This window comes from Poeciliopsis prolifica, unplaced genomic scaffold, assembly GCF_027474105.1.
Source record: "Poeciliopsis prolifica strain line A6 unplaced genomic scaffold, Auburn_PproV2 SCAFFOLD088, whole genome shotgun sequence".
Lineage (NCBI taxonomy): Eukaryota > Metazoa > Chordata > Actinopteri > Cyprinodontiformes > Poeciliidae > Poeciliopsis > Poeciliopsis prolifica.
This window is the reverse complement of record NW_026562463.1, coordinates 624,954-638,154: the sequence shown is the minus strand read 5'-3', so window position 1 is coordinate 638,154 and position 13,201 is coordinate 624,954. Positions and strand designations below refer to the sequence as shown.

General features: G+C 36.4%; 1 protein-coding gene across 1 annotated transcript; it reads left to right on the top strand.

Moving 5' to 3' along the window:
* Nucleotides 1-913: 913 nt before the first annotated feature.
* On the top strand, nucleotides 914-13,127 carry lgi1b (leucine-rich, glioma inactivated 1b). Its single transcript, XM_055022621.1, has 11 exons — nucleotides 914-1,105; nucleotides 1,266-1,509; nucleotides 2,504-2,575; nucleotides 3,388-3,459; nucleotides 4,269-4,340; nucleotides 6,394-6,465; nucleotides 7,989-8,158; nucleotides 8,345-8,509; nucleotides 9,479-9,699; nucleotides 10,061-10,307; nucleotides 10,947-13,127. Exons 1-11 carry the CDS (start codon nucleotides 1,033-1,035, stop codon nucleotides 11,294-11,296), a joined length of 1,758 nt encoding a protein of 585 aa, XP_054878596.1. The 5' UTR covers nucleotides 914-1,032; the 3' UTR covers nucleotides 11,297-13,127.
* Nucleotides 13,128-13,201: the final 74 nt, after the last annotated feature.

The following is a 13,201-nucleotide window of genomic DNA, read 5'->3' as shown; positions in this document are numbered from 1 at the left end:
AATGTATCATTGTAAGCTAAAGAATTTAAATACATATCTACTTTTAGCTAACTAAATAGATAAAGGGACTTAATACTAAGTTAAATAAATATATAACTTACAGTAAGATAATAAAAATAAATGAATAAATAAATAAATTAGAATTATTAGATTATCATCTTTTATGTATTTTTCACAAGACTTTCCTGTTTGAATGAAAATTTGAGTCTTTCTTTGCCTTGAGACATTTTGAATGGGCCTGTTTGTTGTTTCTATGCCAAATGTATGATCTGTAATGTAGAATTTGTAATTTTCAAAAATTAAGAGAAATTAAAAGAACCGAGTGAAAAATAAGAGCCACACTGGGGAATGCTGCCAGAGAACATCAATGCAAAATTACTTTCATCTTGGAAATTATGCCTCAGTTGCACTGGAAATTTTGCTGTGTTGAGGTTCATAACGTTCAACTCCAAAGAGGAACAAAGGTCGACCCTTTGTACTGTAGACAGAAAATAAGGAATCTATTATTCATTTTGAATTTATGCGTACAATTCAGAATTAAGATAGATTTGGAGGGGGTGAAAGTTCAGCACAGTCTGGGAACAGACGTCCAGTGTTTCAGCACTTTTCCACTGAAATCAACAAAGGACCTCATGTGGGCTCAAAGGGGCAGACAGGATGACAGAAGCGATAAAACATCGCTTGTTGTCTGCAGGAAACAGAAACAGATTCTTATGCGTTTCCCATGTTTTATGCAACTTATATGCGCTCACTAAAATAAATGAACTAAAAACAGCTTCTTCTTTTTTAACATCCTTCATGTCATTGTTCTGCTGAAGCGATGGGAAAGGGGGCGGCATTTGAATGAGTGTGGGGCAGGTGCATTTGCTCAGAGCCTCATGAATAGCCGCTTCCCATTAGCCACGCACGGCTCTGTGGCGCGCATAAATAATAGCTGGCAGCGGTGATAAAAACGCGCACCTTGGGGCTTCTAACCCCTCCTCCTCTCTCTCTCTCTCTCTCTCGCTTTCTTTCTTCCTTTCTGACTGTCTAATGGGCTTTCCCCTCCGAACATCATTTAAAAGTACTTATTTGAAGGCATCAAGCAGAGAAGAAACGGAGATAGGTATTTTTCTCAGTCGCTTTGTAGAACAAATCAGCTTATCTGGATGAGACATAAGGCTGCATCAAAGCTGCGGATTGTATGACAAAAAATTAAATACTAAGCAGGAACATCGAGACAACCTTCTTGGCCGTTTACAGATTTTTGTGTTTTCGTGTGGAAGTTAAACGCGCAGGAACGGAAGGACTGGTCCAGGACAGGAGCACAGCGATGGGACGCCCGGGCAGAGGATGGAGGGGAGGATGGACGGTCCTGATGTGGGTCGCCTCTGTCTGCTTGGTGATGACTGACGGCCGCAGGTCCAGGCAGCCCAGATGCCCCGTTGGATGCACCTGCACTAAAGACAATGCCCTGTGTGAGAACGTCCGAAGCGTGCCTCACACTTTCCCGTCCGATGTCGTTTCACTGTAAGTCCTGCTCCAACTGAGCCTGGAAGCACTTCATGACTCACAGACTGTGCAAAACTGCATAATATTGATATTGATTTGTGCTAGATAATGATGCGTTTGATATGTAAATAAATGACTTCACTAGCACGACATGACTTCAAAACCAAGTTGAATATATTCTAGTATCAAACTTAGAAAACATATATTTTTTAAATTGTGACGCTGACTAGCTTCTATTATTGATACCAGACCTTAATGCATTTATTTGCATTCTATAGTGGATGTTCAAGTGGATCAAACTACATTGGCATCACAGTATTGGCAGAGGTACAGACAACTGTGGGCTAAACATAGCCTGGCATATAGGATTTATGATATATTCTGTGATGATTGACTGGCCGAGAAAGATGTTCTTTCTCTGGCATAACATATTTGGTCTCTGCTTCTGACTTCCAAATAATTCAGTTTTTAGACTCATCTATTCAACAAACATTTCTTCTCATGTGATTCAACTGGTTCTTCCCCACTTAGCCCTGCCAAATTAATTTGCAATTACAAATATTGTGCAGTTATTTCCAATGTTTTGGAACCAACTCAAGGATTGTACCAACCAGACCCATTTAATGGATTGGCAGCAGACTGTATTCATTGATTGCCTTGTGGATTTACATTAACAACAATATCTCAACAATCATTTTCAATCCTTGATGAGACTGTAATGCAAATATTCCTGCCCATATTCACACCCACATAATGAGGAACAACCAAAGGACACAGTCAACTTGGTTAGAACAGAACCACACATTAACCAGCTAGACTGAGATTTGTTTTTGGAGAAGATACTTTAGTTATGGCTGGTGGGGTGATGAGTTTAACACGAAGTGGCCCCCAAAAGAAATGCTGTTTACACAACTTTGGGCCAGCTGAGTTGTAGTTATCTTGTGGCAGATCTTTAACAGCTCTTAGTTGTTATATATATTTTAATCTAACAAGTACTCATTTTTATTTTTAGGTCTTTTGTAAAATCTGGATTTAATGAAATCGCAGGAGCAAGTTTTGTTCACACACCTAATCTGCAACTTCTGTGAGTATCCATCCATCCATGCAACTTCTGTGAGTATCCATCCATCCATCCATCCATCCATCCATCCATCCATCCATCCATCCATCCATCCATCCATCCATCCATCCATCCATCCATCCATCCATCCATCCATCCATCCATCCATCCATCCATCCATCCATCCATCCATCCATCCATCCATCCATCCATAGCAGCTGTGTTCTTCCCCAAGAGGACTTGTGTAGGGGGCTGACATACATATTTAATGGTGTCATTATTATGCAGTTTACCACATGGTTATAGCATGAAATGGTAGGCAAGCATAGAATGAGTGTGGGGTATTTTTCTTTAACAAGAGTGCAGAATGTTAAGTAACTGCTACATAATATTGCACAAGGCATAATAGCAAACAAAGAGTTTATTAAGCAATCTCTTTTAACAAATTAGTACCGATGTCGGCTTTAATTGTGCTCTAATCACACTTCACGCAGAGGATAATAGTACACTGGCACCAGCCATTGTCTCTGCAATGCATCCTTCTTGGCATCAGTTCCCTCATATTCTCAGATGACACTGAAGTGGTCTGAATGAGCGTGTGGGAAATCAAAAGCAAAAGAGGGTGAATCAAAAATGAGTAACGGGTTATGTCTGCACTGGCTATTATAATAATATTTCTTTATAGTTATGTGGTTTGCTGCCTTGTCTTTTAATGTTCCTATATAGCACATTTTCAGTAACAGGGCAGTACAAAGTGCTTAGAATCAAAAAAGAGTCTTTTTTTGGGATACAATGGATGGATTGAGTTGTGTCATGGCTGCTGTTTTCCTTCCCAGACTCTTCACCGGAAATTCCTTTGACCTGATTGATGAAGATGCTTTTGTGGGTTTGCCACATCTTGAATACCTGTAAGTATTTTTAATTCTTTCTTGTGAGGTTGAAATTTAGTCATCTACTATTAATATACTATTGATAAATGCTGTACTTTTTTTTACATTCCTTAACTTTTAAAACTATTGCTTTGAAGATTTTGTGCATTTTAATGAGATTTTAAGTGATAGGCAAAGTAGTACATAATTGTGAAATGGAGAAAACACGATACATAATGTTTACTCTTTAACTTAAAAACAAATCTGACAAATGTGGTCTTCCTATTGTGTGGCAACACTCTTTCATTTAATTCTGCTACCCACTTTACTCTGACACCAGAAATAAAATCCAGTGCTTTTTTGCTAAGTCATTAAATTAGCAAATAGAGTCCACAAAGGTGGACAATCAACAACTTGATTTCACAGAACAGAAATCAAGCTGTTCTGTGAGGGCTGAAGGGATTATTTAGAGAACATTACTGAACAAAATCATCATGAAGTCCAAGAAACACATCAAACAGCTCATAATTTAAAAAGAGCTTTGGATTATAAAGCAGCATTTAAACCTTTGAAGCTCTCAGAGCTCTGTTTAGTTCATCATCTCCTGCAAGGAGGCGATTAATCCGAGAAGCAGCCGTAAGGCAAATGGCATTTCTTGAGGAGCTACAGAAATCCATTGCTCAGGTGAGGAATCTCTCGACAGAAAATGCAATATCCCATCCAAATCTGGACTTCATGGAAATGTGCCACAAAAAAAAACTGTAGTTGAAATGTTAGCGTAGGTGAAAAAGCAAACGTGTAGAAAAAGGTCTTGATTGGTCTCCTTAAATCCTGTCTGTTTTTCACAGATTCATTGAAAACAACAAAATTGCATCAATTTCTCCATTTGCTTTCCGAGGTCTCAAGGCACTGCTACATTTGTAAGTATTTTATTACTACAGCATCTATATCATGGTGTTTTCATCATGTTTTTTCATGATCCCAAACTTTTCTTTTAAATTCTGTTCATATTGCTATGTTTTCTCCCGTCTCACCAGCTGTTCTGATTAATTTCCTTTTTCCCAGAAATTTGTTGCCTTTAATACCAGTTTCCATGAAATCTCTGTTCAATGAATTTCTCAAAATCAATTTTATAAGAGAAATAGTATAGGGATAAATTTCACATATTCTGAAATACACAGAGCATCAATTTCTATTTTCTGCCACTGCATCAGTTTGTTAGTATCTGAAATGCAAAGGTAGGAAGAACTGTCTGTGATCGACTCACAAGGAGACTGCCTGAACATGTCAGCAGTATCAGGTAGCACAAGACCAGAGTTGGATGTTTTAATTTCTATGATTTAGCTCTAAAACTTATAATTACACTGTCTTTGTCTTAAAGTTTGTTTTTGAAGGTTTTATATATATATGTATCATAACCACAGATGACAACATTGTTCTTACCTCCAATCAGAAAGGATTAAGTTTGATAAAATGATTAGCTATGTGTCTTTTATTCTTTCAGACCACACAGAATGCAGAAGACAAGTTACGACCTGCAGTGATCGGCAGGTCAAAACTAAATATAACTGTACTGTAACCTTAACCATATGACCTATAATCCGTCCCAGACTCTTGCAAGATTGCTCTGTTCACATTTGGAGACTATGCAGCAACAGTGGAAAATGCGAGTACAGCATTATTGGGTTAGATGCATAGGTGGCTACTGATTGCCTCTCCTAAAAGTTAATTTAAAATAATTTAAGATAAAGAGGCATGAAATATGGATGGATTACAGTCATTAGTAATGCCTATAACATTGGAAAAATAGTTTAATGATTAGCATTTAAAAAGTTGTTTATGTTTAAAAAATGAACGCTTTCAAGTACAAAAAATAAAACTCTGTTCAGCCTGCAGTTTTTACACTTCAGTCTTTAATAGTTATTTCAGTAAGGAGATAACTATTCACTGTAATTAAAAATTATTCAAATGAGAAGAATCCTTTGACATCACATAACCCTCACATAGGATAGTTTGCTATTCTACTCTATTTTCATACAATTTTGACCAATAACTGATATCATCAATCTTCAGTTAATAAAACAGATTTTATCACTAATGACAAACCACAATACCTTCTTTATTTGGCCATACAAAGATGATTTAAGTTAACATTAGCACAATGTACAAAATCATGTGTGTTGTGTTTTACAGATTGTATTATTCTAGTTTAAGACCTGATAGATTAATCAAATTTAACAGGATTTGCGGTTTTATCATCTCCTCATTTATAGAGAAACTTGAGGTACTTCACAAGAGTGTATCTCATTTTTATCACAACTGTTTATGGGTGTTATTTTTAAAACAGAGCCATAAATAAATTCTGCATCGTGTGTGGGAATTTAAACTTCATCCCACACATTATACATTATTGAAGGGCCCAGGCAATATTGGAATCTCAACCACTGTGGTTTAAACCCATCCGTTTCGAAAGTGCATTCTTGTTCAAATATAAAACACAAAGTAAAATGGTCTCTCTTGTGTGAACGACTAACTCTCGCATGAATAATGCAGCTTTCATCTTTTTCTGTTTTCTGTTTTGCCGATTTGGAGTTCAGCTCAGGTCTCAGCTGAGAGGTTCGGCATAGATAGCAAACAGTTTGGTTTGTGATTTCTTTGACTCTTGTTGGGTTCCATGTCTGGACTGCAGATGAACAGGCTTTGTTCTAGAGAGTCATTAAAATACTTATATAATAACACGTGCAGAATGTGGTCTACTTATATCTGTCTGACCTCTGGCCGGATGCTCTGTAAGTTACCACTGTAAATACTTACTATTTGGCATATAAGATTCAAAATCCCATTTTAAGGGTAGAAATTCTCTGATGGTGCATGTTTTTTTTTACTTGTTTGCAAGTAATAAAAAACATATTGAAACATCTATTTGTCTAGTGTCTATAGACATAAATGTCTCTGTGCCTCTTTGTTAATTAGGAGTCTGGCTTACAACAACCTGGAGACGCTGCCCAAAGATGTCTTTCGGGGCATGGACGCTTTGACTAAAGTGTGAGTTAATTTTTTTTATTTTATTCTTCATTTATTATTACCTTTTTAGTAGAATTTTTATGAGCCGCATAAACAAGCATATAACACGTGCATAATGTATTTACTCTTCGTCATCATAAATACAGGCTGTATTAGTGTATTTTAACACGACATAATTATAATTTTATTGATTTTTTATACTTATCTAATAAAAAACGTGACACATGTCTCATATCTTCTGATTTTTAACCCTTTTGCCTTGGAGCAAAAATTAAAATCCCAGAGTGGGATTTTCAGGTGTAACAGCAGCAATGAGGCACATAGAAATCAAAAGCAGTAAGCAATAAACACCACTTAGGGTAATATATTGTACATCCAGGAGAAGAGCATAACTTAAACTTTTTTTTTTTACATGAGACATCAGATGATTTATAATACATGGAAACTAAAGACTGTGCAAATAACAGCAAAAATGCTATAAATGGCAGAAGTGTTGGTTGTAGATGCTAACCGCTGCTGGGAGGAAGGATCTCCTATATCATTCCTTTGTGCACCTGGTAAGGTCCAGGGTTCAAACCTGAGCAAAGCTCTTCTTGCATAGACTTCACATATTTTTTCCTTTGCATGCATGAGGTCTCTCAGGAGTATTTAAGCACCAAACTCTAGAATTTTTGTACACCTAAAAAATCTGCATGCTAGCTTAATTGGGCATTCTAAATTCTTTTAGGCATTGCCCTGATTTGTATTTTGGAATAGTCTGTGCTGTATGTGTCTATGTTGCTCGGGGGTAGACTGCTTCATTTAATGCCTGTTGGCGACAAGCACCAGCCCTTCCTTGACCCTGCAAGATTAAAGAAAATTGAAGGCTATAAACCTTCCAAATGAAATGAAGGAGTTTCATTTTGTTTTAAAAATCAGGACAAGTAGAAGAATAAATATGTGTGGCCCAGATAAATAAAAATAATTTGACTCATGGCTCATTTATTTTCATAAGTCAGTGAAATCCGTCTTCCTCTTTGTTTCTCTTGAGGTCAAACTGGTGGAAAAAGGGAAGCTGATGGATAAAGCTGTTATAAAAACAGGCTTTTCTACAGTTAAACATAAAAATAAAATCTCAGAAGTCTAGAGGACGGAAGAGAAAATAATGGGTTAGGTTGCCAAAATGTTTCAGCAAGCTGCTATCAAGTCAGGAATAAAAAGCAACAAAAAAACAACCTTGGATCTTGTTTTGGTTGCACTCTCAAATTCAACTAGAGTGATGTTAGTATGCATGGACTCAGTTTGAGCATCCAAGGTTAATGGCTGTTCAGACAGAGTGTGTGAGGAGGAGAGAGAGCACTCAGGGGATGGGACACTAGCTGGCTCCAACCCAGCATGCTACCCAGAAAGCAGAGAGGGATGTAATTCAGTTTATTACAGCAGTACGGGGCTCAGCAGTAAAGAATGAACAGACACAAACTGGGGTTAAGCAGCACTGATAATAAATGTTTTAAAGTTTCTTATTAGTAATAATATCCATGGATGATATCCATTTTTGCATGCAGGGATCTTCGAGGGAACAATCTGATTTGTGACTGCAAGCTCAAGTGGCTGGTGGAGTGGATACATCACACCAATGCCACTCTGGACCAGATCTACTGCAGCGGGCCACCCATTCACCAGAAGAAGAAGATCAATGACCTGCTGCCACATTCATTTGACTGCATCACCACAGGTATCACCTTCTAATGTCTGTCCCTGTGTCACCCAAACAGCAGCTCTAGAGGGCAACCCTCCTCTTTTTTAACCGTCCAAATAAAGATGTCTTTCAGTATCTGTGTGTTAATGACATGAAGTATGAATGAATTGATTTGAGATCAAGGACAAAGTTGACAGTTGATTGTTGTGTCGTGCCTTTCAGAGTTTGCTTCCTATCAGCTGCTGAGGTTCGAGTCGATTTCAGTGGAAACTTTCACCTTTGGTAATGAGCAGTACGTCGTGTTTGCTCAGCCGTTTGCAGGCACATGCAACTTCCTGGAATGGGATCATGTGGAGATGACCTTTAGAACGTATGACACAATTCAAAGTGAGTGTGAAAAGCAATTAAATATTGCAAACTTTAAAAGTTTTATATGAACAAGAGTCACACCAAGACAGATGTTTACAAACTGTATAGTGACTGTATTGTCTCATTGCCGTTAGCAGCCAGGTCAGTTCAAAATGCGGTTTAGACCGTACTACTTATTTTTATTTAAGTTCAAGTTACTTTTTAAAATGTTACTAATGGATACACAGCTACAGTGGGGATGGCCACATAATTTGAATGTAATTTGTCATTTCAAGATATTATATGACTTACAGTATTGACTACTGTAAAGGTAAGCATATCAAACTATCAGACATACATTTTTAATCTGATTATCAAATACTTTGACATGTTCCTTGGAAAAAATCAGGATTTTATTAAAGAGAAATTCCTTAATACTACCCACAGTTACAGTCACAGTGTTTGTAGACTGCTTTTCAGACAACAAAATTATTAAAGTAGGTGGATTAGAGAAACTCTTTTTGGATGCGATTGTAATAACATATAATTTATATGAGCAAACAGAACAAAAGACAGCTAAATCGAAGTAAAAAGATGGCAACCCCTAGGTTGGCCAGCTTGTAGGGTAACTAGTGAGTGATCTCATTAAAAACATTTTATTTTCAAAATATCAGTACTTGACTTTGATTTACTGCAGTTTATCAGATTGAATCCTCTCAGTTTTTCTATTCTAAATATAGCAATTCAGTTTAATTGATCTTTGTTGTTTAGCTTAGCTAAGCTTTGTTTAGAGGAGCTTTAATAAGTTTAGATTTGTTCATCTTAGTTCTTCAGTATCACAAAAACATTGGTATCAACTCGCCTAATTTGCAAGTTTAATTTCGAAGCAAGGTCTTTCTTCAACAATCAGTTTTTAAGCGTAAAAATTTAATTTCTGCCTCTATATATACATGAATGTAAACAAGCTAACTAATGTTAACTGTGTAGCATGTGTTTCTTTTTATTGAGGCACTTCCACTGTTGTCTGCAAGCCCATGGTGATTGACAACCAGCTTTACATCATCGTGGCCCAACTGTTTGGAGGCTCTCACATTTACAAACATGACTCCTCCGCCAACAAGTTCATCAAGATCCAAGACATCGACATCCTGAGGATTCGCAAACCAAATGACATCGAGACATTTGTGATTGATGGAGAATCTTTCTTTGTCATTGCTGACAGCTCTAAGGTTGGGATGGATTTGTTTTCCTGTTTTGCTGCTTTTTGATTACCAATACACAATTTTATTATTTTTTTTATTTAATGGCAAAACATCAGTGATATTGTATTTGATTCATAGCCATTGTACAGGTGTTGTTCAGCACTGTGAATGAATAATGCGTCTGGTGTTCTTGTCTGCAATGTGTTGGCTTGTGTCTGCTCCTGCTGATTATTCTTGCATTGCCAAATGTTTGCATATGTTCTCACATATGCTCAGGGACACTCAGGAACACCCACACACAATACCTCATATTTCCATTTGAAGTCTCTAAAATTTATATTTTGACACTTAAATTATAACTCTTTCAATTATCTCCTTCTTTTTGCAGGCTGGATCTACAACTGTGTACAAATGGAATGGCATTGGTTTTTATTCCCACCAGTCACTCCACCCCTGGTACAGGGATACTGATGTTGAATATCTGGAAATCTCCAACAAGCCCCACTTGATTTTGTCCAGCGGCTCCCAGAGGCCGGTTGTGTACCAGTGGAACAGGAGCCAGAAGAAGTTTGACCGCAGGACAGATATACCAGACATGGAGGATGTGTTCTCCATCAAACACTTTCGGGTAAAAGGTGAGAACTTAAGTTTCTATATTGAAGTATTAAAAATTTTAATTATAAAATAAAGATAAGCTGAGTACATAAAGAGAAGCTTTTGGTTTAAAAAATAAATGGCCATCCAAACCATCTTAGTCAATCTTAGTCAATTCGGGTTGTAGGACGACTGCAATTTTTTTTTTTTTTTAACAAATGGCTAGTTTGTTGTAGATAGCTTTATCCCCTTTAGAAATTATCACCTGAAAACTTCTGTTTGTATTTACTTTTATAGCCTTTTTTAAAATGTATTTGGGAATCTGAAACAAAAGGCTAAAATTCAAGAAATCCATGTTTTTATAGCACTACATGTATGACGTAATTTATACCTTTGTTCCTCATCTTACAGCAGAGAAAAGGTTTTTATTTTCAAGGTGGTTTTATGCCATCACAATAAAAACAGCTCATACATCACTTCTATGAAACATTACTTTCATTTTGCCCTTGCCTGAGAGGCAGCTAAACTATTTGTGGTTTTTTGCTGAACTGCTGTTGCAGTGAATTATTTGGGATTTGGAATTACGTAAACTGTTTTTGTGTGCTTTTCTGTTCCCCATCCGCGTCAAACTCCCTAAAGTCTAAATTGAACAGCCCCTCAGATCTTTGTCCTTTTTAAAGGTGAACTGTTCATATGCTTGACAAGATACATCGGGGACTCCAGGGTGATGCGCTGGGATGGTGCCATGTTCAAAGAAGTCCAGACATTTCCCTCCCGTGGCTCCATGGTGTTCCAGCCTGTCTCTGTGGGCAAGTGGCAGTATGCCATCCTGGGCAGCGATTATTCACTCACACAGGTCTACCAATGGGATGCTAAGAGGGGGCAGTTTGTCCCATCTCAGGAGCTCAGTATTCAGGCACCCCGGGGGTTTTCTGTGGTCTCTGTTGACAACCGGGTGTTCTTGCTTGCATCCAGCTTCAAGGGAAAAACTCAGATTTACGAGCATCTAATGATTGATTTGAGTGATTAAGATAATCAGTTCTTTGGGAAATCTTCCTGCTCAAATTCAATTTTCTATGATGATGTAGAATTATGAGTCCAAATTTACATTCATTAACTGAGTCATACCATAGGGTATACCTACCAGATCCTAGAAGCATCAAATTAAAAAAATTCAGACTGACACCTAATTGGGAATTACTTTCTTTATTCATAAAAACAAAGAAACAAAAAAAGCCATATATTTACCACTTTTATTTATAATTTTCAGTCGTTGCTCTATTGTAATTTTACAAAATCACAATATTTTTCTAATGTTGAATTATTTTTTTATTCAACAAATGTTAAAGATTTTGTAATTTTGGCTTTCCTCTCCAGTTTATCAAGCCAGTTCAGGAAAATATATATTTACCAGAATGAATGCCACTGCTTGCTATTGACATACAACAAAATGAAATTAAACACTACAGTTTAAAGTGTCTTTGTAAGACACAATTGTTCACCTTTATCTGTTCTGAATTTATTAGGTGGTTATTTAAGAATGTAATTTGGCTGTATGATAATATATCAAGTATTATTTTGATAGTTCAGAAATATTTATTTAATTTTTATGTCATAAAGGAAGGCAATAGCACAAATTAAGTATTCATCAGGAGAGCTGAGATACTCTTTAGGGTCAAAATGTCATGTTTTTTTTTCTTTTTGTGTCACTTGGAGTATGTATACTGAGCCTATATTTACATTAAAGGCTTCCTCTGATTTTGAATCAAAGCCATTTAAAACCCACACTGTGAACCAAGAGCCCTACAGGCTTACTCACAATCGTCCAAATGGAGATCTTGAACAATCCAATAATCTTAAATATATTATTTACAGTTTTGCAACAGTTTAAGTTATGTAGTTTCCAGTATTACGACAGTTTTTTTAAAAAAAAACATAATGCCATAAGTTAATAACACACCCTTGTATTTTAAGGAAAATAATAAGACTTATTCCCATTCTGTGGAAGTTATTTGGCAGTTGATCAACTTGCACTCCTTAATCTTACCATATACGCTTAGAAACTGTGATGACACATCCACTTGTGAGAAACAGATAAAAACAAAACTATTTCCTGGTTGTCTGATACATGAACTCATGCTTTTGGTTTCCCAATGAATGACGCACCAGAAGCATCCCACTGTACAACCGAGCCCTCTCTCTTTCACTGAACTCTTAGCCCTTTTTCCCCACCAGCAACAAAAACCATTGTTGTCTTTACAGCTAAATTCTAACCACTGTGATGCTCATGTTACCTGTGCTTTCACACTCTCCTCTTACTCTGACATTAAAAGGAAATAACAAATAACATCCCAGACATCAACTTGCCAAATATAGCATTATGTGTTTACAATGTGTGTGTAATTTATAATACTTTTGTAAGTAGAGAGGTCCAGAATCAGTGTTATTTTTGATAGCCAGTAGAATTAGGTGTTGCATAGAAAAAGGTCACCATTAACATGTTTTTCTGCATAACAGTAGAGATTGTGTTAGTGTATCAATTCCTTCTCCTTTTTCTTATCGTAATTTATATCTTGTAGTACTAAATTGCTAAATCAGAAGTTGTTTTTTGCTTGATTGTCAATGTCATTAATCAAATATTGTGAAAAAGATTAACATGAAGTCTTGTGTGGCAAATTTTGTTTTTCCATATTTTCCTTGTGCTGAAAAATAAATTAATAAATTCTTCGCAACATGTATCTATGTGATATTAATTAATTATTAATTGATATTAATACTTGCAGAATTTTAACAATACTTCTACAGTATTAATCCAAATATGATTGTGACAGTTTATAACTTAAAACTAAGCTGAACAGTATTGTGTTGTGTATTTAATTATTTTATTAACACAAGGTACTATTTTGTTTGTTTTGTTTCAATTAAATTTTTCTGT